Source organism: Stegodyphus dumicola, chromosome 5 (genome assembly GCF_044657685.1).
Source record: "Stegodyphus dumicola isolate Sdum_Otavi_A_Nest chromosome 5, ASM4465768v1".
In the NCBI taxonomy this organism is placed as follows: domain Eukaryota; kingdom Metazoa; phylum Arthropoda; class Arachnida; order Araneae; family Eresidae; genus Stegodyphus; species Stegodyphus dumicola.
The window spans coordinates 219,285,501-219,311,638 of record NC_140772.1 but is presented as its reverse complement, the minus strand read 5'-3'; the positions used below and the strand labels follow the sequence as shown (position 1 = coordinate 219,311,638).

Here is a 26,138-nt window from a genome sequence, read left to right as displayed (position 1 = left end):
CATACACATAAGCTCTACACCTTGGTTTTACATAATCCTGATTAATCTTTGATAATCTGATTTAGTTTTTATTAAGAAGGATATGAGATGAAGTTTTAATGAATTTGTCAGATAATCTCGGGGCTTAAGCTCTCATTAAACTTTTTGAATGTTTATTTGTAATTGTTGGTTTATCTAAATAAAGAGGGTTCTGTACCTTTCAAACTTCTGTCACAATGATTGGTTCAAGTTTGAGTTCATATTTACTTAAAGTTTTTAGGTAAAAGTTATTAATCAGGCACAAGTTGGTGATTTTTGGCAATTTTTTTAAAAAAGATTATCAAACTCTCTATATTAAGTCAGCAAACATTATCAGTACAGTCAAAAGTCTTTAATCCAGACTCGGCGATTCCTGATTATCGGTTTTTCCGGATTATAGATCATCAGTTTAAATCTGGTAAGATGGCATGCAGAAATTATTAAATTAAAAATATGAAACCATAATTTATGAAATAAAGAGCAATTATGATCTAAAGGGTATCAAAATTTACAAAAAAAAAGCTTAATATTTATTTGTTTACTTTATTAAACATTTCTTTCAACGTGCGCATACGTAAAGCATACATTACGCATAGTCGAAATTAGAAAATTGCAACCAGAAAACTATTTGATTTGTATTCGTGATATTTATAATGACGAGGAATTTGATTTAAATCATATCAAAGACGGAGTACATCGAGATGAAATACTACATTTAGTAAGGAATTATAAGCCGAATAAAATAAAAACATATGCTCTGAAGATTAGGATATTGCTGACAGATCAACTTCCAGTTCATTGCGCGCAGCATCGTTCCCCCCCTCCCCTGCAGAGCAGCGTGAAATTGATAAACATATTTCGGAATGGTTAGAGAATCAAAGGATATGCCTTTATCCATTTTTTGCAGCAATTCCACTTTTTGTTTGATGGACATCGAAACATGCTTTTGCTTTGTAAATCCTTTGGTAACTCCAGAATCAGAAATTCTTTTTGACATAATCGAAAGTTCAAGCTTACTTTTATAAAATTGCTCTAACAGTCTGCAAAAAATAATAAGCCAAATTCAATTAGAAGATTAAGGAGCAACACTATTTGCAACATTAACTGAAATAGATAATTAGATAATTTTAGCTTAGCTTATACCATCCGTTATACATAAAATATGCATGTGTAAACGTATTATGCACATGCATAGACGCATATGTGCATGCGTTAAGGTATGTGTTGACGCATGCGCAGAAAGTTTGTAGCTTTGAGGTCCGGATTATAGATCATTCTGGATTATGGACGTCCGGATTAAAGACTTTTGACTGTATATAACAAGAACATTCTTTAGAAATTTAAAGTGCAAGTTTTAATTATTAATTTAGGTATTAAATTAAATATTGTAATTATTAAAAAAGATAGAGATTACATAGATATATTATTATGATAATAAAATTATATGCTTACAATATCATTTTTATTCATCTTTAGATTGTTTATACAGTCAAAAGTCGTTAATCTGGACTCGTCGGGTCTTCGGCGATTCCGGATTATCGATTTTTCCGGATTATAGATCATCAGTTTAAATTTCATAAGATGGCATGCAGAAATTCTAAAATTAAAATATGAAACCGTAATTTATGAAATAAAGAACAATTATGATCTAAAGGGTATCAAAATTTACAAAAAAAAAAAGCTTAATATTTATTTGTTTACTTTATTAAACATTTCTCTCAATCTAAGTTGTTTAAGTTGCTTCATTTTATGTGATAATACTTTCTCTTTAATTCTATAAAAAGACATAATTTCTTGTTCAGTTACAAAGTTCCGCTGTTCAGGTCCCGTTAATTGCTGTGCCGAGAATACCGACTAACTTGTCAATCGAGATTTTTTCGTTTTCACTAACCTTTCTGTCACATTCTTCATGTCTTTATCCATTTTTTGCAGCAATTCCACTTTTTGTTTGTTGGACATCAAAACATACTTTCGTTTTGTAGATCCTTTGGAAGTTCCAGCATCGGAAATTCTATTTGACATAATCGAAAGTTCAAGTTTACTTTTATAAAATTGCTCTTACAGTCTGCTAAAAATAATAAGCAGGATCCAATTTGAAGATTAAGGAACAATGCAATCATTAACATTAACTGAAATAGATAATTAGATAATTTTAGCTTACACCATCCGTTATACATTAAACACGCACGCGAAAATGTATTCTGCAGTTGCGCACACGCATATGTGCAGTAGTCAAGGTCTTACGCGCACGCGTAAAACGCCTGTGCGCATGTGCCACCGCGGCGCATGAGCAGAAAGTTTTTAGCTTTGAGGTCCGGATTATGGGTGTCCGAATTAACGACTTTTGACTGTATTAATAAAATGCACTTTAAATATAATTTTTTGGCTGTTCTGGTTTGCTTTGAAAGACAATATGATGAAGTAATTCTTTATTGACTTTTAAGAATTGCTTTTTAAAATTTAAAGGAAATTATATATTAAAAATTTTTTTTAAATAAAGCATTGCTTTGAAAAGAAGGGTATTAAAATTTTTCAGAAAAATTTGCAAAATTTTCAGAAAATAAAATTTTTCAGAGTTATCTCATCATTTTTATTATTAGTTACTTGAGCATTGTTTTGTTAATACCACAGTTTGATTTTTTATTATTTTATAGTGAGAATTTTATCAAATGTGATAACCACCAATGTAAATTATTTTCCTCTCTTAATAAATCTTACAATATGGTTTTTAATTCATTGAAAGAATATTTTTCTTTTTTTCTTTAAAAAAAGTGCAGATTGCTTTCTGAAGTTACAATAATCTGAATAAAGTTTCATTAAATTGTATAATAGTTTATTGATGATTGGTGTGTTTGGTAATGTTTATTAATAGCTTAAATAGTTTATTGAGAGATAGTTTAATATCCAACAGTTTTGTTATTTGTTGAAAATATACATTCTTAAATTATTAAAAGAACTTTTTTTAATTGTTCTGAAATGTTCAAAATTTTACTGGTTTTAAAAAACTTTTGGCCAACTAAATTTTAAATCATTTTGTAATAATATCTGATGCTGAATACATATTTTTGAATTTTTTTTTACACTTTTATGCTTTCATTGCTTATAATTAACCATTATCTCAGAAACATATTATAACAAGCTTAAATAAATGTACTGGTTTCCAATTTCTGTCAAGTGGAAACAAACAAATAATTTGTGTAAAGCAGTAATAATAAGAGCATTGTCTTCTTGTTCATTCAAGTTGTTATTATTGCCATGCCTTTTAAAAAGTGTAAGCTTTTTGTAGTAAAGTTGTACTGTATGTAAACAGCAAACCTGAAATTGGGAAAATTGGGGTGGAATCAGCCAAAATATACTGCTGGAAGATTAAATTCAACATAAAGAAGGAATTGTGTTTTATAAATAAAATTTGAGAGGTGTGTTTGCACATCAGAAAGATGACATTTATTCAAATTTTGTGCTCGATGAATAAGTGTAGTGCTAGTATTGCCACTATGAACATGCAAGTCACATTTGCTTTAAACACGCATGTAAATTTTGTATGCTTTATTGAACTTCCAGATTGGGTATTGTGAGCAAGATTTGAGTTGAGAATGGTTTTAAAGAGACAAAAGGAGGTTGTATCAATAGCTTACTAAACATGAACGAGGCCATGTACTACGCAAAGATGGATTTTCATTTCACGAAAAGACTTAACAGAGATGTACCCACTGTGTGTGCACTGGCAGCCGTGTTCATGGGAAGGTACTGTCTGAAGAGGGCCGGGATCAGGTTGCTCACTCTCAGTCAAATAGAGATGGTTACCATTCCAAGAGAAGATTGTCACACCATTGCAAGTCCTGTGCATATTGCACTGTATCTGCAGTTGATATCTGAATTTTTGTTAGCACCATAGTGTCACAATTAACTGTAACAAATTGATTACTTGAGAAATAGTTCTGAATCAGACACCTTGTTTAAAAGTTTTCCGAATTACCGGTACTATCATATATACCACTAACTCTAAATCACTGCCATCTGCAAATGGGGAGTAATTTCCTATGACAACAGGAGCCCTCTATTCATTATCCTCCTTACTTTAACAGCATATTTGTGCATTAGACTGCTGATTGCACCAGTTGTCCTGCCATTCATGAACAACATTTCAGGGGGCTGTTTTCGAAAAGATAATGCTCGTCCCCATGCCACTTCTATCACCCAAGATACTCTTCAGTGTAATGACATGTTGTCTTGGTAAGATCACCTGATTTTTCTCCCGAGCCCACATGGGACATGATTGGATGCTAAATTTATTCACAACCAGCATAGATCATTGGTGATTTCATTGACCAAGTGCAATTACCATGAAACTCCATCCCACAAAATGACATATACCTGTATGATACATATGCATCTGCATACTTGTGTTCAACATCATAGCAACTATAATGGTTATTAATTATTAATGTATCATCTTTTCACATTTGAAATGGCTCTTCTTGTGCATACTTTAACCTGTGATTTTGAAACATTGATCAAATAAATGTTACCCAAAGAAATGCTTTTCCTACATATCATTCTTCTAAATAGTTTTTTTTCTTGGTGTTGGGATTTCACTTCCATAAGTATATGTTAAAAGAAAAGTACAAGTCATTTAGTATATTTCAGGTTTTTTATGCATTTTGTTGTTCCTTTCCAGAGAGCTGATAACAGAACTTCATGATAGAGGCATACCTGTATATTTAGTGTCTGGAGGTTTTCGAGCAATTATTGAGCCAGTTGCAAAGAAATTAGATATACCTCTTAAGAATGTTTTTGCCAATAGCTTGAAATTCTATTTTAATGGTATGTGTAATTAATTCTTTGTAATGGAATATCTGTATATATTTTTTTTATTTATAGTTGATTTTTGTAAGGAATTTAACATTACTCATTGTATACCTTCTAGCTAAATTTCTAGAACTAAATTTAGTCAATAAATAGTTTGTTTTAACATATTTTGCCAAACTGTCATACATTTTTCTTTTTAATGATCATAGTTAGACACCAAGAAAGACAAGATATCATCCATGAGGAATTTATGATAGAACCTATCAAATCAGTGGTGAATAGGATGAATATAAGAGGAATGGTAAACAATTGCAATTGCAAATTAACTTCAGGTTAGATGAAAGCAATAAAAAATAAAGCATTCAATACAGCGTTCAGTACATTAATATGTATTCTTAGCATATGCGCAATTTATTCTAATGATGGTAGTTTTCATAATTAATGGGTCTTGATGATATAATTGGAAGTTCTCTATTGGTCATCCTAGGGACAACTATGCTAAAAATAAGACCTGATAATCACTTTATTCATAGGTGTTCAGTTTGGTCTTCTATCAGTGTATAACAGAAAATAATGTGAATTGTCGTGCTAAAGTTATTTAGTACTGTGTTCAAAACAGCTGATAAACAAGGTCCATTCATTTTAAAATAGATATGAAACAAAATTGTTATTTGAATATAGTATTTCTATTACAGTCAAAAGTCGTTAATTCGGACACCCATAATCCGGAATGATCTATAATCCGGACCTCCAAGCTACAAACTTTCTGCGCATGCGTCGATCTTTACGGCTGCGAATTTGCGTGTGCGCGTGCGCAAAATACGTTTACGAATGCGCGTTTAATGTATAACGGACGGGATAAGCTAAGTTAAAATTATCTAATTATCTATTTCAGTTAATGTTGCAGATTGCATTGTTCCTTAATCTTCGAATTGGATCCGGCTTATTAAATTTTGCAGACTGTTAGAGCAATTTTATAAAAGTAAGCTTGAACTTTCGATTATTTCAAATAGAATTTCCGATATATATTTACTAATATGTAAAGGATATACAAAGCGAAAGTATCTGTCGGAGTCCATTAAACAAAAAGTGGAATTGCTGCAAAAAATGGATAAAGGCATATCCTTTGTTTATCTAAACTTTAACGTTTGTTTATCTAAACTTTGTTTATCTTTAATGCGGTGGACCGCAATGAATTGGAAGTTGATCCGTCAACACTATCCTTATCTTAAGAGCAGATGTTTTTATTTTATTTGGCTTATAATTGCTTACTAAATGTGGTATTCCCTCTCGATGTACTCTGTCTTTGATATGATTTAAATCAAATGCCTCGTCATTATAATTCGCTTCCGATAGCGAAGAAAGTAACAGAGGTTATTGAAAACGAAAAAATTTCGATTGACAAATTAGTCGGTATTCTTGACACAGCAATTAAAGGACTTGAACAGCGGAACTTTGTAACTGAACAAGAAATTATGTCTGTTTATGGAATTAAAGAGAATGTATTATCACATAAAAAACGAAGCAACTTAAACAACTTACATTGAAAGAAATGTTTAATAAAGTAAACAAATAAATATTAAGCTTTTTTTTTTTTTTTTTTTTTTTTTGTAAATTTTGATACCCTTTAGATCATAATTGTTCTTTATTTCGTAAATTACGGTCTCATATTTTTAATTTTATAATTTCTGCATGCCATTTTACCAGATTTAAACTGATGATCTATAATCCGGAAAAATCGATAATCCGGAATCGCCGAGTCCGGATTAACGACTTTTGACTGTATTTGACTTTATCATTCAATTGGGTGCGCTTTTGCAGCTGTTAAAGATTTTTCGGTACTTGTCTATTTTCAGGGACATTCAATTCTATTCAGAAACATATGTATGTATGCATGTGTGTATGTATATATGTGCCCATATATGTGCATGCATATTTACATACATACACTTATGGTACTTACAGAAAATCCTGTCGACCATTTTTGCCTATTAAAGAAAAGATGGCAAACTACGTTATTTTTCACAAAAAATGGAAAAGTCTTGTTCAAACACGCTTGGATTTGGCGTAATCAAGGCTGCAATTTTCGCGAACTGAAAATTTCTGATTTTTTATTATTATTTGAGGCGAAAAAAAGTTTTTTGTGAGACTTACATTTTCTTGCTAAAATTAAAACCTAGCAGAAATAATTGCTCTTACAGTATCTCCTTAATAAAAAATAATGGAAATTTTTAATGAAAAATTAAATGTAAATGAATGATAATACAGTACAAAGTCCGTAATCTGGACGTCCATTATCCATAATGATCTATAATCCAGACCGCAAAGCCACATTTTTTTTTTTTTTTGTATGCTTTACGCATGCACGTTTAATGTATAATGGATGGTATAAGCTAGGCTAAAATTATCTTTACTGATTCTAAGGCATTTCAGTTAATGTTGCAGATTGTGCTGTTCCTTAATCTTCTAATTGGATCCAGTTTATTATTTTTTGCAGACTGCTAGAGCAATTTTATAAAAATTAAACTTGAACTTTCGATTATGTCAAAAAGTATTTCCAATTCTGGAGCTGCCAAAGGATCTACAAAGCGAAAGCATGTTTCGATGTCCATCAAACAAAAAGTGGAATTGCTGCTAAAAATGGATAAAGGCATATCTGTCTCAAAATTATGCGAAAAGTATGACATTGGAAATTCAACTATTTAGTATGTGACAAAAAGAAAAAGGAACTTTTTGAATTTTTTATGGATTTTACCCCACTTGCAATGAATAACAGAAAAGGGGTTCATTATGCTAAAAGTGAGGATCATGACAAAGTGATGATTGAATGGGTCAGACAGCTTTGCAGCGAGGGCGTCCAATGCTAATGGCTCAAGCCAAAATATTTCATGAAGAAGTGAACTTGAACACTGAGTGCACATATTCGACAGGTTAACCAAATTTAAAAATCTCCATGGTATGAGAGAAAATTAAAAATTTCAGGTGAAAAAGCTTCAGCTGATACTGAAGCTGCTGAACAGTTTGCAGATGAATTCATTGAACTCATTACTAGTGAACAATTATATCCAAAACAAATTTAAAACGTTGATGAAACTGCTTTTCTGGCAATATGTACCATGAAATACCTTGGCAACCTCTACAGAAAAGGCTCCAACTGGTGTCAAAGATTCCAAAGCGAGACTAACAATTTTAGCATGTGCAAATGCTGCAGGAATGCACAAGTGCAAACTTTTCATAATCGGAAGACATGCACGACCTCGAGCATTTAAAGGTGTAACAATTTTTCCTGTCATATATTGCGCAAATAAAAGAGCATGGATGACACAAGCATTGATGAATGATTGGTTTAAAAATAATTTTATACCCGAGGTTCAGCAACATTTGAATTCGGTTGGTTTACCTGATGACTCAAAAATAGTCCTGATTGTTGACAACTGTTCGGCGCCTACTTCACTTAAAGTTTTAGTGAAAGATAATGTATCCGTATTATTCTTCCCTCCAAATTGTATGTCTATCATTCAGCCTATGGATATGGGAATAGTGCTCGTGCTGAAATGCAAATATAAAGTAGCATTTTGAAAATCTATGTTAAATTTCTTGAACAATGGCAAGACTATTCAAGACTTTTTGAAATTTTTTAGCATAAAATCTGCTGTGTGGAGTATCACAAGATTGCGGAGAATGTGTCTCCGAGTACGTTAAAAAATGCTTGGCATAATTTATGGCCATCTACCATATTTCATGGTTAGTACGATGAAGATTAATGGACGGCGAAATCTGTAGTATGGTTCTAGGTCTAGAAAATACCGCTTTCGATAGTGAAGAAAGTGACAGAGAGGTTATTGAAAACGAAAAAAGTTAGTTGGTATTCTCAACACAGCAATTACAGGACTTGAACAATGGAACGTAACTGAACAAGAAATTGTGTCTGTTTATAGAATTAAAGAGAAAGTATTGCAGGAAAAAAACGAAGCAACTTAAACAACTTACATTGAAAGAAATGTTTAATAAAGTAAACAAATAAATATTAAGCTTTTTTTTGTAAATTTTGATACCCTTTAGATCATAATTGCTCTTTATTTCATAAATTACGGTTTCATATTTTTAATTGCATAATTTCTGCATGCCATCTTACCAGATTTAAATTGATGATCTATAATCCGGAATCGCCGAAGTCCTGACAAGTCCGGATTACGGACTTTGTACTGTATAACAAATTTGAAAGAAAAATAAGAATAGGAAATTATTTCTTGTATTTAATAAATGGTTTTTTTTTGGTTTGGCCCGATTGGCGCCATCTCTTATGGTCGATGGGATTTTCCGTATACACACATGCATACATAAGCACATCCATCCATCCATCCATCCATATGTGCATACATTTCTGAATGTAATCATGGTAACAGAAGAGTACCAATTTTTATAGATAGATGAATTTGTTTTAAAGTAATATTCTACAATGAATGCGCATCCAGGTCATTGAAGTTTATGCCAGAGGTCAATCTTATATCAACAGCGCCAAACAAAGTGGAAACATACAATGTTACTCACATGACTAACAGAAAGTTTGCTTGTGCTGTCTTCTCCCGCCTTCTTCCAGATCTCTCTCTGAACTTTCTCTCTAAACCGAACGTAAAAATTGACAGAACTGAACAACAAAGTGAAATAGTAGAAAGACTCAAATAATGATTTTGTTTTTTTACATGTTTTAAAACGAAACCACTATAACAGCAAATATCATTTACAGTTGATTTACAGTCAGTGTGGATAAGATTTTTTATTAGTGATGGCTATGGAATTCTAGAATGACATGGATTGTGAGTGACAGTTACAGAGCTATATCTTTAGGTGAAATGGGCTTGAATCTCAGTGCTATGTTTACAGTCTGACAAATTACTGTGTGAACCTGGAAAACATGAGAATTGCGAATTAAATTAATAAAATGTTTGTGGTACAATTCTGTTAGGACTGCAATTAGGAATGAAGTGAACCATAACCATTGATATTTTGTTTTTAGTGTTAAAAAGGGTGCCTCTTAGATTGGTAACAAATATTGATGCTGATACTGGTTTTCTGGTAATCCAGAATTTACTCTGTTTCCCCAATGTTGTGGCAACCAATTTTTTTCGTTTTTTTTTTTTTTTTTTTTGTTGCTACGTGCCAAATTTTAACTAACGTTAATTGACCATTGGTTTTCATTAGCTGCTTTCTTCAATTAATCATTGTTGCATCATTTCTACAAAGAAGTATGTCTGGTAAGATTAATACTTGTATTTTTTATGATTTAAAGTGAAAGTGTAAGAAAACTATTATTGCTTGGTGTATGAATGAAGCTATGAATGTGCCATGGTATAAATGTCCAATTTGTATGAATGTCTTGGTATGAATGTCCAATTTGTATGAATGTCTTGGTATGAATGTCCAATTTGTATGAATGAAATGTGTCTGGTAAAGCATAAGGATCTATCAGATGAGTCATTCTGCCATAAGAAAGATGCAAATGCTTATCATTGTAAGAGGTCTGTAAGGAAGGGTACATGATTTGAAGAAAGCAAGATGAGTATGATTGGTATTTTTGTGGATATATAAAACTGGTACAAATCTGATTATGAATGAGGTGAATGTCTGTTCATATAAAACTGTGGTTGACTGGAGGAATTTTTGTAGAAGAGTGTGCATGGATTTATGTGTTAAAAAAAAATGAAACAATTGACAGTCCAGGTGTGGTTGTGAAAAATGATGAGAGTAAGTTTGGCAAAAGTAAGTGTAATAGGAGTAGAAGGGTGAATGGGAAGTGGATGTTCAATGGCAAGGAGTGGAAAGTGTTTTTTTGAAGTTGTGGAAGATTGGACGTAAGATATTTTGTTGGAGGTGAGGTCTCTAAAAATTTCACCTGAAATCACGATAATCTCAAACTACTGGAATCCTATGATTGCCTCGGTAATCAGGTCTTCCAGCGTTTAGCAGTGAATCACTCTCTGACTTACAAAGACCCCAAAGCTGGTACCCGTACCAACACCATTGAGGGTGTGTGGAGCCAAATTAAGTGGGAGTTTCTCAAGTTGTGTCTTCAGCAGTCATTGGCCGACATTTTTAATTCCTACTTTGCGGAATTTATGTGGTGTTGCCAGTACCGGATCAAGAAGAGAAGAATCTGTTTTGGGATTATATTAATTGCATAAAATAACTGTATGTGCTGCAATCAACTAACACTGACGATGACATACACCAAGAACAAATAAGATGAGTACTTTTGTTGTTTCTGCAACATATCTTGGAAACATTACTTCTTCATGTTATTTTTGGCATCAAAATCACCAAAAATGTCAAGGGGCGCCGATTGTAAACTTTTACCAATATTTTAGAGAAATTGTGCTTCTGACATCATTACTGATAATTCATTTTCACAAGGCTGATCTAATATGTTTGCAAACATCTTACTGTATCCTGTCACTGAAAAGGTTTCTGCAGTTAAATAGTTTGCTGTATATAATTTGTATTCTGAATAGTTGTTCCTGTATTTTAATGCCTAGCCACTCATGAGCTAGAGATATATGCAAGATATCATGAGTTGTGTAAATCATTGGCTGTTCGTAATCATAACTCTCAGAATCCTAATTGCTGCTAATGAATTGCGAATACAGCTTAAAATTACAGTTAGATATACTTGAAAATATTATCCAAGACTTTTTATTCAGTGTCAGTGTTCTTATATGAAGTTATTATTTTTTTAAGTGAATTGTTTATTTCCTTCTTGCTGGTATGTATATTAGCTGACAAATTTCATATAATTTTGAATGTTCTTTACGATATGAGTTTTTTTTTACTACACATGATAAATTTTAACTTTCTGTGCTAAAAATAGTATATTATGAATTTTATGCCAATAGCCTAATCCAGTGGTATTCAAATTGGGAAGGTTGCAAACAGTGAAAAATTTTTATAGAGTTTCAAGGTGGATAAAAATCCGAAACTATCTGAATTGATTGTATATAATTAAGGGTCAACACTGTGGTCTAGAATGCGATTTGTTTTTCCCATTTGTATGGTCATTTGTACATCTGTTATCATTTAGCTTTTTACATTTGCATTTATTTTTTACCCTGCTATAAAGTTTGAGTACCACTGGCCTATTCTGTTATCTTTTATTATAAATTAAGAAGTTGATAATGTTACTAATTTATTTTCCCTCTCTTTTTTTTTCATGCTGACTTGTAGTAATTTGGTAAAAAAAAGGTGAAAATATTTTCTTTATCAACAATTTCTCTCCCTTTGACTTTTAATTTTTTTTTTTTTATCTTTGAGTATTTTTTTTTAAACTGCCTGTCTGAAGCATTGAGTTTTCTTTGTAGACATACTAATTTTTGAATTATCAATGAAAGGAGGATTGTTCATCTGTGGCAATTTTATATGCACTTTTGTAATATTACATACAAGATCAGCACTTTGATGTTAATATCATGTATTGGGTAATTCATAGAAGCCTGAATATTTTCAAGCCTCTTTTAGGCTTTTAGCCTCTTTTAGGCTTGAAAATATTCAGGCTTCTATGAATGTTAAAAGCAGAATACTTTGTTCTTGCTTTGAATCAAATGTACATATGTCTTTTTGTTAAATTTTTTTTTTATGCCTTGGTTGCAGGTATTAAAAAAAAAAAAAAAAAATAAAAAAAAAACACACCAAGCGGTTTAATGTAAAAATACAGTTTTTGCAGGTTTTACCGGGCCTGAATTTTAATTATAAACTTTTAAATGAGTCAAATTGACTTATTTCCTTATAACCTAAGTTGAAATTTTGCATGGTAAGCAGAAATCTGAAGTACACTTTTCATAACCAGATTGGGATTAATCAGGCCCTATCTAAGAATAGTTAGTTTATTATGAAATAACAGAAATTTACTATTGCAAACTATCAACATAAAACAAAATTGTCTGTGTGCAAAATGCAAGAAAAAAAGGGAAAGAACATAAGGTTACAGAAATGATAACAAATGATGACATATTGGGTGATACTGTCATCTGCAATAGTATGTAAGTTAAAGATTTAATCTGAGTATATAGACATTATACAGTAAAAAATAAAATGTTCCAACCTACAAGTTTTACATAAGTTTGAATTCAGTAATATTGTTTAAGTTCTTTCATAAGTATTGTTATTTAATACTATTTATGATTTACTTTCTGATTCTTTATTTCTAATGATGTTTATTCTTCTGGTATGTATTATGGTGAAATTCATCTTTTGCAGTGCTACAGACTTATTCAGATGATGCTTTTCATTGAAATTCTGCACTTTTCCCCGCAGTTTGTAAACATTTGTAATTTCATTTGAAGTTAGGGGTTTCTCTATATTCTCTCCTTCGTTAGATGAAATCTGCCGCATAACCTATTGCTGCTGCTCATGATACAGATGCATAAATTTAACAGTTGTCAGCTCCTGGTCAAATTTTTGCATTAATTCTTGAACATCACCATCATTCACCTCTGGGATCCAAATGCTTCTCTTTTTAAAAACTCTGATTTAAGTTACATCATCGAATGAAATTATTCTCTGTATTAAATCCAAAATACAGGAAAAATGTTAATAGTATTTTTATGTTAATTGCAATATTGGTTATTTTTCCTTATCTCTTTAACTTCCTTTGGATTAACTGTGATTTTGTATTAATCATGGATATCATCCCTGGTGTTTTCTCGGTTAATTGGGAGTGGACTGTATTAATATTTTACTCTTTTTACAGTATCCAAGAAAAGAAGCCCTAAGTAGATTTCAAGTTTTTTATGATTTAAATCCCATTTCATTACCTTTAGACAAATTTTAAAATTGGGCTTCCGTCTTGAAATTTATGGTTTTTAACATTTTCAAATGTTTTAAAGTTTAATTTAAATGTTTATTTTAACTGTGTCTTATGAAGCATTCTTTTATGAAATTTGGAGAATTTTAGAAATATGACTACCATCATCTATGCAATATTAATGTATAATATATGTACATGAGAAACAAAAAATAAAATAGTGGGCTGGTGTACAGTTTTTTTCCGATATTTGTCTTTTGAAACAGTCTGGTGAGAAAGTGAATTTTGCACATTTCTACATTGGCGAGAAATAAATGGTTACCAATCTGTGAATGTACAAGAAACAAACAATTACCAATTAATTCTGTGAATACATGAAAAATAAACAGTTAATGATCTAACTGGTTTTTCGTACTGGAACTGTGTCAATATAACTGTTTTTCATTGTAAAATACTCACTCTGCTTACTATTTCCAATTTTCCATTAACTGGAAAAAAAAGAAAAAAAAAAAAAAAAAAAAAAAAAAAAAAGCTGTCATTGATATTGAAGCATTATTAGTGGCAATTGATGAACTGTGGCCATTGGAAACAGTCTGTGAAAAATGAATTTTTCAGAATGTTTACGATTTTCTATTTGCATGTAACCTTATCTTAGTAGTGGATTAATTTACAATTCTTTGTGCAGTGAAGCTTTGGTGTAAAATCATAGTTTGTTCGAGAAACATGCTTATAATCAAAGCACTCACATATCAAAGCAAATTTTGAACAATTCCTTTCACAACACAAAATTATTCTTATAAAAATGTTTAATTCATAGTATAAAGAAAAAATGCATAAAAAAATTAAACTTTTGAAAGAATCATGACTGGCTAATAGATTTGCTGCTGTCTGTTTGCTTATTGAATTCTTTTTTCTTTTTGCATGATGTAACTAACGAACCTATCCATTGACAATTGCTTTAGTGTATTTTTGAAGATTTTACAGAAATGGAAAATTTTTATTAAACAAATTCATCACTCACACTGGTATAGTCATATTTGGGTAGTGCTTTTCTTTTAAAATATGCAGTCTTTTCTATCTTTTATATATCTTCCTAATTTCATTTGCTGAGGGATTTCTCCATCATTTTCTCCTTCTTCTCAAATGAGGTCTTCATAATATCTTGCTTTTGCTCATGATGCAGATCCTTCATCTTGTCAGTGGTCAACTCCTGACCACCAACTTTTGAATTTTTTTAATCACCTCCAGTGTCATATCTTTCGTAAGGATAACAGTTTCACTGACAACTGGGACTCATTTTCATAAACAGACCTTTTATCCAAGATTTTAACCAGTAAGATTTTAGTGACACATTCTCTTCTGAAAGGTATTTCTTTACTGGTAGGCTGATGGCTCTTAATTGTCCGCTTGAAAACAAGCTACAAGTGATTCAAGCTTGCTATCAGGTCTTCACATAATAACTGATTCTTTTCTACCTTGCATTTCTTGAAGGATTGTAGAATTTCTGAATGATACATGAGGAGGGGCTTGATTTTGAAAATCTCTCTTGCATTAGCAAACTGTACGAGAATGAGACAGTCTTTGTGATTGTGAGTAGGCATCTTCTGCTGTAACATAGGTCTTTCGTATAATCTTTTTCCAAAAATGGCCTGTCATATTGCAGGAATTTGCTATGGCAAATAATCAAGCTAAGCAGTTGGAAATCATGAGTTTCTGGTATTTGACAGTGAAAACTTCAGTTGTTGTAGTGTCTGAGATCACAGCATCAGGGATATCACTTTTCTTAGAGACATCAAACTGTTCTCTGTTTGCCTCAAAGATTTAAATGGTACTGGTAATATTAATGAAATTTCTACATCAAAAATTAAAAATAAAATTCCAATTAAAAAAAATCGATAAGAAAAAATAAAACGAGACTCCGATTTTATATCAATTTCTGTAAAAGTATTCATTTTCTTCATTTTCTGTAAAAGTATGTGATAGTTTACTTCCAAAGGTTAGTATACAAGACCTTTTCCTTCTCACATAAGTTTTTGGTTCCAGAGTCATTTGTTGGTTGCTTCTCATTTATCAGCATAAGAATAATAGTAATGTTTTAGAACTCTTAATTTTCTTGAAATCTTGGCAAATACTTCTTAGGTGCAGAGCATGGACTGTTACTTTGTTTCATAGGACACTCATCCATTCTAGAGTGGACTATGGCTCATTTGTTTAATAGATATGCACAATCTTCTATTCCATTAAAAGTGAATCTTGTTCATCATCAGGCTGTAGAGATTTGTTCTGGAGCATTCTGAAGATCTCCAGAGCCTCAGAGCTTGTATGTTTATAGCTCAGAACCATCGCTTCAGTTGAAACGAGAGGAAGTGTCTCTCCGTCACTAATTTAATTTGTCATTACCTGACCATCCTAGTCATCTCTATATTCTTGATGGCTGTTATAATTTATTATTTGCTCTTTGTGTACTTCTGTTTTCTGCAAGAGCCTAGCCACTGATTGAAAAATACTTGTCCAACGTTAGGGCCCAAGCAGCAAAGCATTTTGATATTTTGTCTTGGGATAATCTAGAAATTCAGCTTATATATGTTTTTTGCTATCTTGATAAGGAAAACACTAACGAGGTAATATATAGGCATCTTTTCCTTGAGCACAGTCATAAATACAGCAGTTACATTTCAATGTGTAATGATGGTTCAAAAGCAGCTTGTCATGTAGGTGCTTTGTTTGTCATTGAAAACTATGTGAAGAGCAGACGACTGCATGACGTTTGGTCCATATTTATTGCTGGAGTATATTATGTTCTTACACCTACTTCTAAGCTATGCCAGAAAAGGTTTGTAATCTATAGTGGCTCATTTAGTGCACTAAAATGCTTAGGAAGTTTCTTTGATACCCAGAATTTTGTAGTTAGAGAAGTTCTATGACTAAATCAAAACTTAAGGAGTTTTTTCCAAATTCTTTACTGTTGGGTTCATGGACATGTTGGAATAAAAGAGAATGATTTGGGAAACATCTTGGCAAAGTCCACTGTTGAATTCTCTAGATGGCTTGTTTCTTTGGCAATTATGTAGACGTGCAAATAAGCTATAAACTGATAAGTGTAATACCTAGGATGAAATATTGGATGACAAACAATCAAAAAGAGAAGGTCATGTTAATTTGCCACTTTCAAGGAATGCACTATTGCTTGTTAAAAGCCGAAAGTGAACCTGTGTTTTCCAATTGGTGTGCTGTGTTGTTGGTGCAGCACATTTTGGTAGGATGTCCTTTTTTCAGCAATCTTTGAGTGAAGTACTTTAATGGTCCTGATTAAGTCTTGATTGTTTAATTGGGAAAAAATGAATTTTAATTTGTTTGAATATTTAGGAGGGACTGATTTTTATTATTTAATTTGAAATTATATTAAATATTTATATGTATTCAGATTTTACCTAGTTTTATATTTGTATTCATCTTGTGAATTTTATGCAGCTTCTCATCGCAGCACAAAACAATATTCATAAATTTATTATTTCAGTTGTTTTTTTAACTACTGTTCTGTTTTGTGTTCTGTGTGAAAAAACCCACAACCACTATCAAAAAACATCTTTCTGTGTGCAAAATACTTCTGTTTTAAAATAATATTAATGCAAAATATTTTTAATTGTATAATTTGTACATATCATCTCAGTAGATTTAAACAGATGATCTAAAATTCAGAAATTTCCAAAATCCAGAATTTTAAAGGGCCATAAATTCCAGATCTTGGACTGTACAATACTGAAATATAAAATTGTGTGGTGCGAATTGCATTGTTATTACAATACTGAGTGGTTAATTACATGCTTAAGAAGCTGCAGGGGGGGAAAAGTGATGCATATTAACTAGCTGGAATTATTTATATGCTCGATCCTTTATTGTAATACTAAACAGCAATTGGGCAAGAGTTTACAGCAATGTGGATTATTACTGCAGGAGATTAACGATGTCAAAATGGCGCAGCACAGATTCTTTGAAGGGGTTATATATGAATTAAATTTAGGAATTTAAAGGTCTGTTGTCAATTGATTCAGTAATTTCATGGGGCCCACTAGCGGCCGAGTGGTAAAGTCGTTGAACACTGGTAAGCTCGGCCCAAGGTTCGAATCCCACGAACGGGCTGGCTGCATGGGCGTTTTCGTGGTTTTCCCCATGTGTAATGTGTATATGAGCCAGTTTCCCTTAGAAAGTCCTCCACGAAGGCATCCCTTCCCTTAGGCAGATAGTGCTTGAGGTTTTGCCATAATCTCACTCACTCACCCAGTAATTTCGTTAGTTCTTGTCTTTCATATTTTATATCTTACAGACACATATATAATATACTTTGCTCCAAAAATCCACAGAAAAGGTTTATAGGTTATTTCTTTTTGAAAGGCAAAACAATTATTATTTAGTAACTTTCATGTAACATTCATCAGAATGCACAGGTGCTCCTAACATTCTTGAAAGCATTGCTAGTATGGCCTGTAATCTGCCATAATTGCAGCCATCCTTATCATTTTGGATTGCTTGAATTTCCTGACGATGTTATACTATACAACAATCTTGATATAGAGAGTGACAGGGTGAATTTATGAGAAATCTAACGAATGCCTTCAAATGCTCTATATTCAGTGTGATGCTGAATGGTTGAAAGATGCTGTTACCCTATAATAGGAAGTACGCTGTTTTATATGATGCTATTTCATGCATTTCTTTTAATATCTTAATATTAGTTAATACTAAACAGCAGCCATAAACATTACAAACCTTTTTGGTTTTAACACATCTTGTAGAACATGTATATAAGTGCAATAAATTATCTGAATACTTACTGTGTTGGAAGTTTTTAATAAAATTTATTGTGTTAAAAAAAGTTTTTAAAACGTAGCACAGTGACTAAATATTGAGACAGGCAAACCTATTATTTTAAATTGTAAAGTGTAAGTTTCACATCTTTACAGTCAGAGAGAAGATTTTAGAAAAGAAAGAGTGCTTTCACAGCATAGTTAAGATTTTCCACTAATGTAGAGTGCTCCAATAATATTAGTATGATTGACTAATATTAAAAATTGAGCAAGATACATTATTGATATTTTATTTTGTTCTGTAATGCAAGTTTCTATGTCATCATCATTATATATGTGATATACGAATAATTTTCATTTAGGAATTATCCATATCAGGAAAATTAATTGTAGGCATTTTTTAATTTTTAAGAGAGGAAGAAAAATATTTAAAATAAAAAAAGCCTATTACAAATTAAGAGGTTATTTTTTAAATGAAACATATTAGGGGATGTTACAAATTTATTTAATTTATGCATAAATTTATTTAATTTATAATATAAATAATTTTATTTTAATTTTTGCATAAAAATAAAGTAAATAAAAAAGTAAAAATAGGAAATTTATGCATAAAAATAGAGTAAGTTTGAATGTTAAACTATTTGAAGTGGTTAGTTATCTATAATGAATGAAATAAATACTGTGAAGCATAAATATGGAAATTAATACTGGAACTAAATGTAAATTATAATGTAAAACAAAACAATAATAAATAAATAAATAAATCCCTTTTGTTCCTTTATCAAGGAGCAGCCAAAAGGATTAACTTTATCAAGTAATTGATAATTTAATAAATAATTTACAACTTTATCACCAGAACTGCAATTCTGAATTATATTTTGATGAACAAAATTGCAGTAATTTTTATGGCATTGATAATGTTTACTTAAGTATTTTTCACCTATTGTGGTCTCTCTCTATATATGTTATGAAAGGTTCAAGTGAAGATAGTAAAATGATATGGATCAATGGCAGCTAAAACTTTAAATAAAATTTGGAATTAAAATATCTAACATGGTATAAATAAAGGTACCGCTAGGTGGTTGAAAATTTAATATTACTTTAAACAAATGAAAAATATGAATATAAATAAAATTAAGAAATCAAATCCTGAACAAAAATCTAATTACAAAATTATAAGGAAAAAGTATTGTATAAAATGTTTGCACAAAAGATACACAAATTATGTTATTTTCCATTAAATTTATTTCATCAACAAACATTAGACATGCAGTGGGAAACCTATAATCTGATTTCTATTGTGAATCTGTTATCATGTAACAGAATTTAGAGTAACCTAAAATTATTTTTAATCAGAAATGTTACTAAGTACTTTAACATGGCCTTTTCATTTTCCATGTTTCCAACCAGATCGCTAAATGGCATAGTAAAATCCCTCTTGCATTAGCAAACTGTACGGATGGTCTTTGGGATTGTGAGCAGGCATCTTCTGCTGTAACACAGGTCTTTCGTATAATCTTTTTCCAAAAACGGCCTGTCATATCACAGTTAAATTGCACCAACATATAAAAACATTTACAAAAATAATAACAAAAGACTAATAAACTAGTTGTAATTAACTCATCTATAAATATAAGAAGGATATGAAGGAAATGTTTTAAATGGCTATCTCAGCTATTTTTACAAAATGCATGCTTATAGTATACATACCAGTGGCTAAAATTAAGCATTAGAAAATTGAGGTTCGAGTTTAATAATTAAATTATATGTTCGAGTTTAATAATTAATAATTTTGCATTTTTTCTTTTTATTTTTCATATATTCATTTAATAATTTACAAGTATATAATTTGCTGTAAATATTTTTGTCTAGGAGAATATGCAGGATTTGATGAAGCTGAACCAACTTCTCATCAAGAAGGCAAAGCTGAAGTTTGTGGATATCTGAAACACAGATATGGATATAGAAGGCTTATAATGATTGGGGATGGTGCCACTGATTTAGCTGCATGTCCGCCTGCTGTAAGTTTTTCATGGATATTTAAAAACTAAATGTCTCTTTTATGTTGAAAATCAAAGGAAGTTCAGAATAATTTTTCTAAAACATTTGATGTGCTTAAACTATATTAATATATATTAGTATCATGTAATTTTACATGATTGAAAATCCCCTTTAATAAATTATTCACATTGCCACTAACATAGTTTTAAGCATGAAAATCCTTTCTCTTTTACAATCAGTACAAATTATGCATTGAGTGTTATCATGAAAGTTTTTGTTTGTCACTTCTGTTTATTAACTAATCTCTCATCTGAAAGTAGAATTGCTGGTTGTAATGGGTATTGATATGTAATTTTTTAAATTGTGGTTTATGCTTTTTTAGGATGCTTTTATTGGTTTTGGAGGAAATCAAATTCGTGAAAAAGTGAGACAAGGATCTAAGTGGTTTGTGATGAATTTTCATGAACTTACAGCTGAACTTCGTAGGAACTGAATGCCTTAAAAGCTACAAAAAAGTGTATGCTGCATTGAAATAAAAAATGTAAATAATGTAAAAAGTAAAAGAGCTAAAATTGTTTATACTAAAAATAATTCATGTTATTTAAAAATTATTTTTGTATATTTTTATGTGAAAGTACTTGATTTAAAGAAAATTGCTGCACATTTACATGTATTTAAATTATGAACTTGAAGTAATTTTATCAAATTCAATGAAGAATGTTTAACCATTCATAATTTTTAACATTTTCCTCTATGCGTTCCATTAGTATATTATTATAAATAGCTCCCACATTTTTATATATTGTAAAATTTGTTTCAACTTGTAACCTTTTCCATGACTTTTAATACATTTTAATAAATTGAAAATGCATTGTAAAATTTATGAAATTTTAAAGCTTTTAATTTAATTTTAAAATTTAGATCACAAACTTTCATGCATTATGTTTTTCACTAGGAAATTACTAGGAACTAGAAATATGTAATCTATTTTGCTTGAAGTATTTAATCCTTAGTTTTGATTGTTGAAAAGCTGATTTTAGCAATATATTATGTGCAATTATTGTGTGTAACTTATGTATTAAAGAGAAACATATGCAGTATACGTGTGATGTAAGAGGATTTATAATAATTTTTATAGAAAGTATATCTACGTTCAAGAACTGTCCCGTCATGGCATGTAATAATAATAATAATAATAATAATAATAATAAAAGATTTAACTCTAGGATATTTTGCTTTTTAACAAGGTTATTTTTACTAATCTTGTTATTAAATAAATGTACCTCTGTTTCTTAAGATGTAGCTTAATTAATGGAATTAAAGCAATTGCTTTGTGCTTTTCCCCCATTTAAAATGTGAAAATTTGATTCCAAACTAGTATGAGCTGTAAATATAGGTACTATGGTCTAAATTTTTCAGGTATAATACAGCTATGCATTCTCTGCTTTATATTTTCTGAAAACTTTGCTATTAACATAAGATCTTAAATGTTTCAAACTGTAAAATGTGTTACTTTCTGAATAGCAATTAATATTACATTTTGGGAACACATAAAATACTATATTTTCAGTTTGTGCAACATTTCCTAAAAAACCTTTGTTTATTTATGTTGGTCTTAAATATTTTGAATTTTGTTTTGTAGAGTAAGAAAAGTCTCATGCATTTATTTTGTATTTGGTATTTTTTTAAATCATTACCTAGTTGTGTATTTTTTTTAAAGAGTAATGAACTGAAAAATTAAGAGAACTGTAGTAATTTTTTTTTTTTTCATTAAGAAATTCTTAAATTGACAGATTTGAATATATGAGTTAGTACCAATCATAAAAACAAAACAGATTTGTGTTGAGGAGTGATGACTAAATGTGCAGCTGTATTAATGTGAAGAAAATGAAGAAATAATAAAATATAAATAGTGATTGGAATCTGTGTGTATGTTAGATTGAAGTTAAAAAATTGAAGTTGCTGTTAATGTTCATTTCCTGCATGCATTATTGCATATGTCAAAAAATAATCAGAAAATTTATATACAGTGAAAGCTTGACTATAAGGGCATTCAACTAACTGGAAAGTTTAAGTAACGAGAATATTTTAGTTTTAAGCCACTAAAAAATATACTAACTGAGAGATTTGTAACAATATTATAAAGTTTGAAATACTATTAAACACATGTACATTGTTACCAAACAGTGTGATGTAGTGCTGATAATGTGTAAGTGTGACAATGCAACAAAATCATTTGGTTTAACATGTTGATTGCTTTAGCAAAATCGGGTAAAATATTCTGTTTGGGCCATTTTTTAATTCTACTGTTTTCTTGTCTTATTTATCCTAAAATCCTGTTTTTTTATATACTTAACTATCCAGAATTTTCATGTATCCGAAATTCAGCATTTTCTGAGCTGTCTGGATAGTTGAGCTTTTGTTGTACTACAACTAAGTCATGATTTCTAAAGGACGGAATTTCTAAAGAATGCTGGTGGAAAGTTCTGTTGCAATCAGTTGTAATGATTACGTTAGATCAGTTTAGAGCTTAACTGTGAATAAAGATAGTCAATTCATGTTTATAACTCTTATGCTTAGAATGAAATATATTTTATATTTTGGCATGAAAATACAGGTTTCTCTTTTGTTTAAAATAGTATCTATTTTATACTAGTGTCACAGATTTAATTTTCTGTATTGTTTTCATATGAAACTAATGATTTCATTTTTAATTGTTTGGTAACATACAAATGAATGATTAATCTGTTTCATGTTTTGGTAAATATGTATTAGAATCATCAAATGGTTTTATAATTAATTCTAGAATATTTGAAATATTTGCTAAAGTAAGTTTTCTTTTTCTTTTCTTTTCTTTTCTTTTTTTTTTTAAGAGTGTGAATTATATGCTCTCAAGACCAAAACTTTCATTTTAGTAAAATTAAGTGTACATGAAAATATTTGTGACCTTCATTAGCCATTTGATGATTCTAGTTCTGCAGGCATATATTTTGTTTGAGTGGAAGGGTAATTTTTTAAAAAATAGAATAATTAATTTAAGAGCAAGAAAGTTAACAAATGTATTATTATGGGCACATAAAAAGTAATTTATTAACCATATTTTACTTGGTATTAATTAAAAAATTTTAAATACTGCTGACATATATATGCTTAGTAGTTTGTTCGTTCACCACCGACCAGGCTTCCATCCTATGGTGAAACCAATACACTTAGTAGTGCAGATCTGAAATACTAGGTCAATTTGCAAATAAATAAATAAATAAATAAATAAATAAAATTAAGTAGTTTGTGGAATAAGTTTTAAGCCTTATTGATATATGTAGCTTATAAATTGAATAACACTTTCAACTATTTTCATACCTTATTTAACTTTCTTCAAAATTCTGGATTAAAGTGTAACTTATCTATTATTAATAATGTAATGAATATTAATTCTTCTAAAATAGTCTTTTTATATCCATTTATATCTGAAAATTTCATGATAGAAATAAGAAAATAAGTGTGAGGACAGATAAATCTCTTATATTGGTGCAAAATTATTTATTTTTATTGTAATAGTCTTTGCAAATTTTTTATCAAAATATAAGTTAATATTTCATATAAAATGCACTGCAAATATATATTTTAGTTATATTAAAAATTTAGGTTTTACATCTTTCATGGCTTGAACTCTTTCTTTCTGGCAACATGATATTAATTTCATTTAATTGTGTTGAAAAGTTTCATTATTTTATGAAAAATTCCATAATTGTGATTGAATGGATTCTTATGTTTATTTGTTCTAAGGCAGAATTTTAGACAGTTATGAAAATGTATCTGTGTCAAACATAGTAATTGACAAATTGATACTATGAATGATTATAGATTGACAGTTATTTCTAATTAGATTTAAAATATATAAATAAGTTGTAAGATTTTTTACAGTTAGAAGTATGAAGACTTATTGATAGAAAATAAATAGGAATATTGTTTTTTTGAAAATTTAAGTGACACTGACATTTTGCTTCTTATATTTTGAATGTTTATATTTTGTCTTCTCTTCCACCAAATATTCTGCATTTTGTACTTCTTTTCTTTAATCAGTTCATATTGATGCAAATATATATATTTTATATATCATTTGTTTTTATTCTTCAGTTTAAATTATATGGGAATTATAAAAGATATTTCTTCAGAGGATGATGTTTTCAAATAATGTCAAATAATTTGATACATTTTCAATGTTAGTTTGTTTTAGCAGTTTTGAACATTTCTGGTTGATAATGATAAACTAGGAAATTAATTGGTTTATGTATTTTATAGATGAGGATTTCTTTTATACTATGAAGAAATTTAAGCTGTTTTTTGCTGAATTAAATATATGGATTATATATGTATTCTGCAGTTATTAACATACAACTTCCTGTGCAAAATGTTTACCATAGAAAGTATCTTTTAATAATGATATAAACTCTGATTCAGCTATTAAGAGCAAAATTTGAAATTTTTGTAGAAGAAGTTTTATTTTCCCCTTTAAATTCTAGTATTTTAAAAAGTAAACTATCTAAATAAGATTTTCATAATATACTTTAATGGAAAAATACTTTTTTTTAATAATGCAATTACTAAGTGCATCAAATAAAATATATCTATTCATGCATATTATAATAAATTTAGAACTGTATACTAAATTATTTTCAATCCATATTATCATAGTTTTCAAATTTATAGGAAGAATATTCTTTCTGGAACTGGTTATATTACTTGATTAAACTGTACCATGCACTTCTGCATTTTGTTTTCCTATTAAAAAGCTACTTTATTTTGTACCACACTTTTACAACTGGTATTGATACATTTTGTTATTTTTAAGTGTTTAAAGTCTTAAATACCTTTTTGTTATACTGTCCTTTGTTTTATTGTTAAATGTTACTTTTATAATTAAAAAAAAAGGTGTTTGTTGTAATTACCTTTGAATTAAATTTGAGCAAATGCAAAAATTTGTTTTAATTCACTTACTAATATGTATGTATTTGTCCCCCTTCTTTTTTTTTTTCCAGTCTTTTTTTGGGGGGGGGAGGATCTTTAAGAGAGATTGCATATTTTGTCTTTTTTAATTTTTTTCTTTTTTTTTTCGGGGAAGGGGGGAGTTTTAGGCAGAATGCATATTTTTGTGCATAAAGTCAGGAAAGGTAATGGAATTTGCATTTAACTTGCAGATTATTGCAATAGGTATTATTAAATTGCATTTTTTTTTACCAAGAGTGGAAAAAGGTTTTCAGATTTTTAAATTTATTTTAATTTATTACTTTATATATATTTGGTTTTTAGTGTACTCTCTTGTTTTAGAATTGTACAACAGTATTTTGACTAATTCAAAGTTATAAACTATGTATTTTTGGAACTGTTATTGTTTGTGACAAAATAAAGTTGTTTGTTGTTTTCATGTAAAAACTGTCTCTTGTAAATTTATTGGATATTGCATGAATTTCTGTTATACTTGTTATAGCCTTGATATTTTTTTTTTATAATTGATTCAAAAAGAAACACTATATTATAATTTGTCTAGAAATCCATATTCAACAAGAAGCAAAAACTGAGACTGAATTAACAAATTGTTTAATTCTTACATAAATCATGCAGGATACATTTTAGATTCCAAATCAATAAGATGGTTTTATAATTTAATATTGATGATTTTATAATTTTTTTTGAGGCCAGATTGTGGAAAT

At 29.8% G+C, this 26,138-nt stretch overlaps 1 protein-coding gene across 4 annotated transcripts in view; it reads left to right on the top strand.

Moving 5' to 3' along the window:
* LOC118184672 (phosphoserine phosphatase-like) overlaps positions 1 to 25,860 on the top strand; it is a 75,261-nt gene extending 49,401 nt beyond the window's left edge. For all 4 annotated transcript variants that reach the window (XM_085817671.1, XM_035354378.2, XM_035354377.2 and 1 more), the window contains exons 4-6: positions 4,697 to 4,842; positions 20,299 to 20,447; positions 20,810 to 25,860. In XM_085817671.1, coding sequence (XP_085673797.1) covers positions 4,697 to 4,842; positions 20,299 to 20,447; positions 20,810 to 20,920 — 406 coding nt within the window. In that variant the 3' untranslated portion in view covers positions 20,921 to 25,860. The remainder of the gene's footprint in view (positions 1 to 4,696; positions 4,843 to 20,298; positions 20,448 to 20,809) is intronic.
* Positions 25,861 to 26,138: the final 278 nt, after the last annotated feature.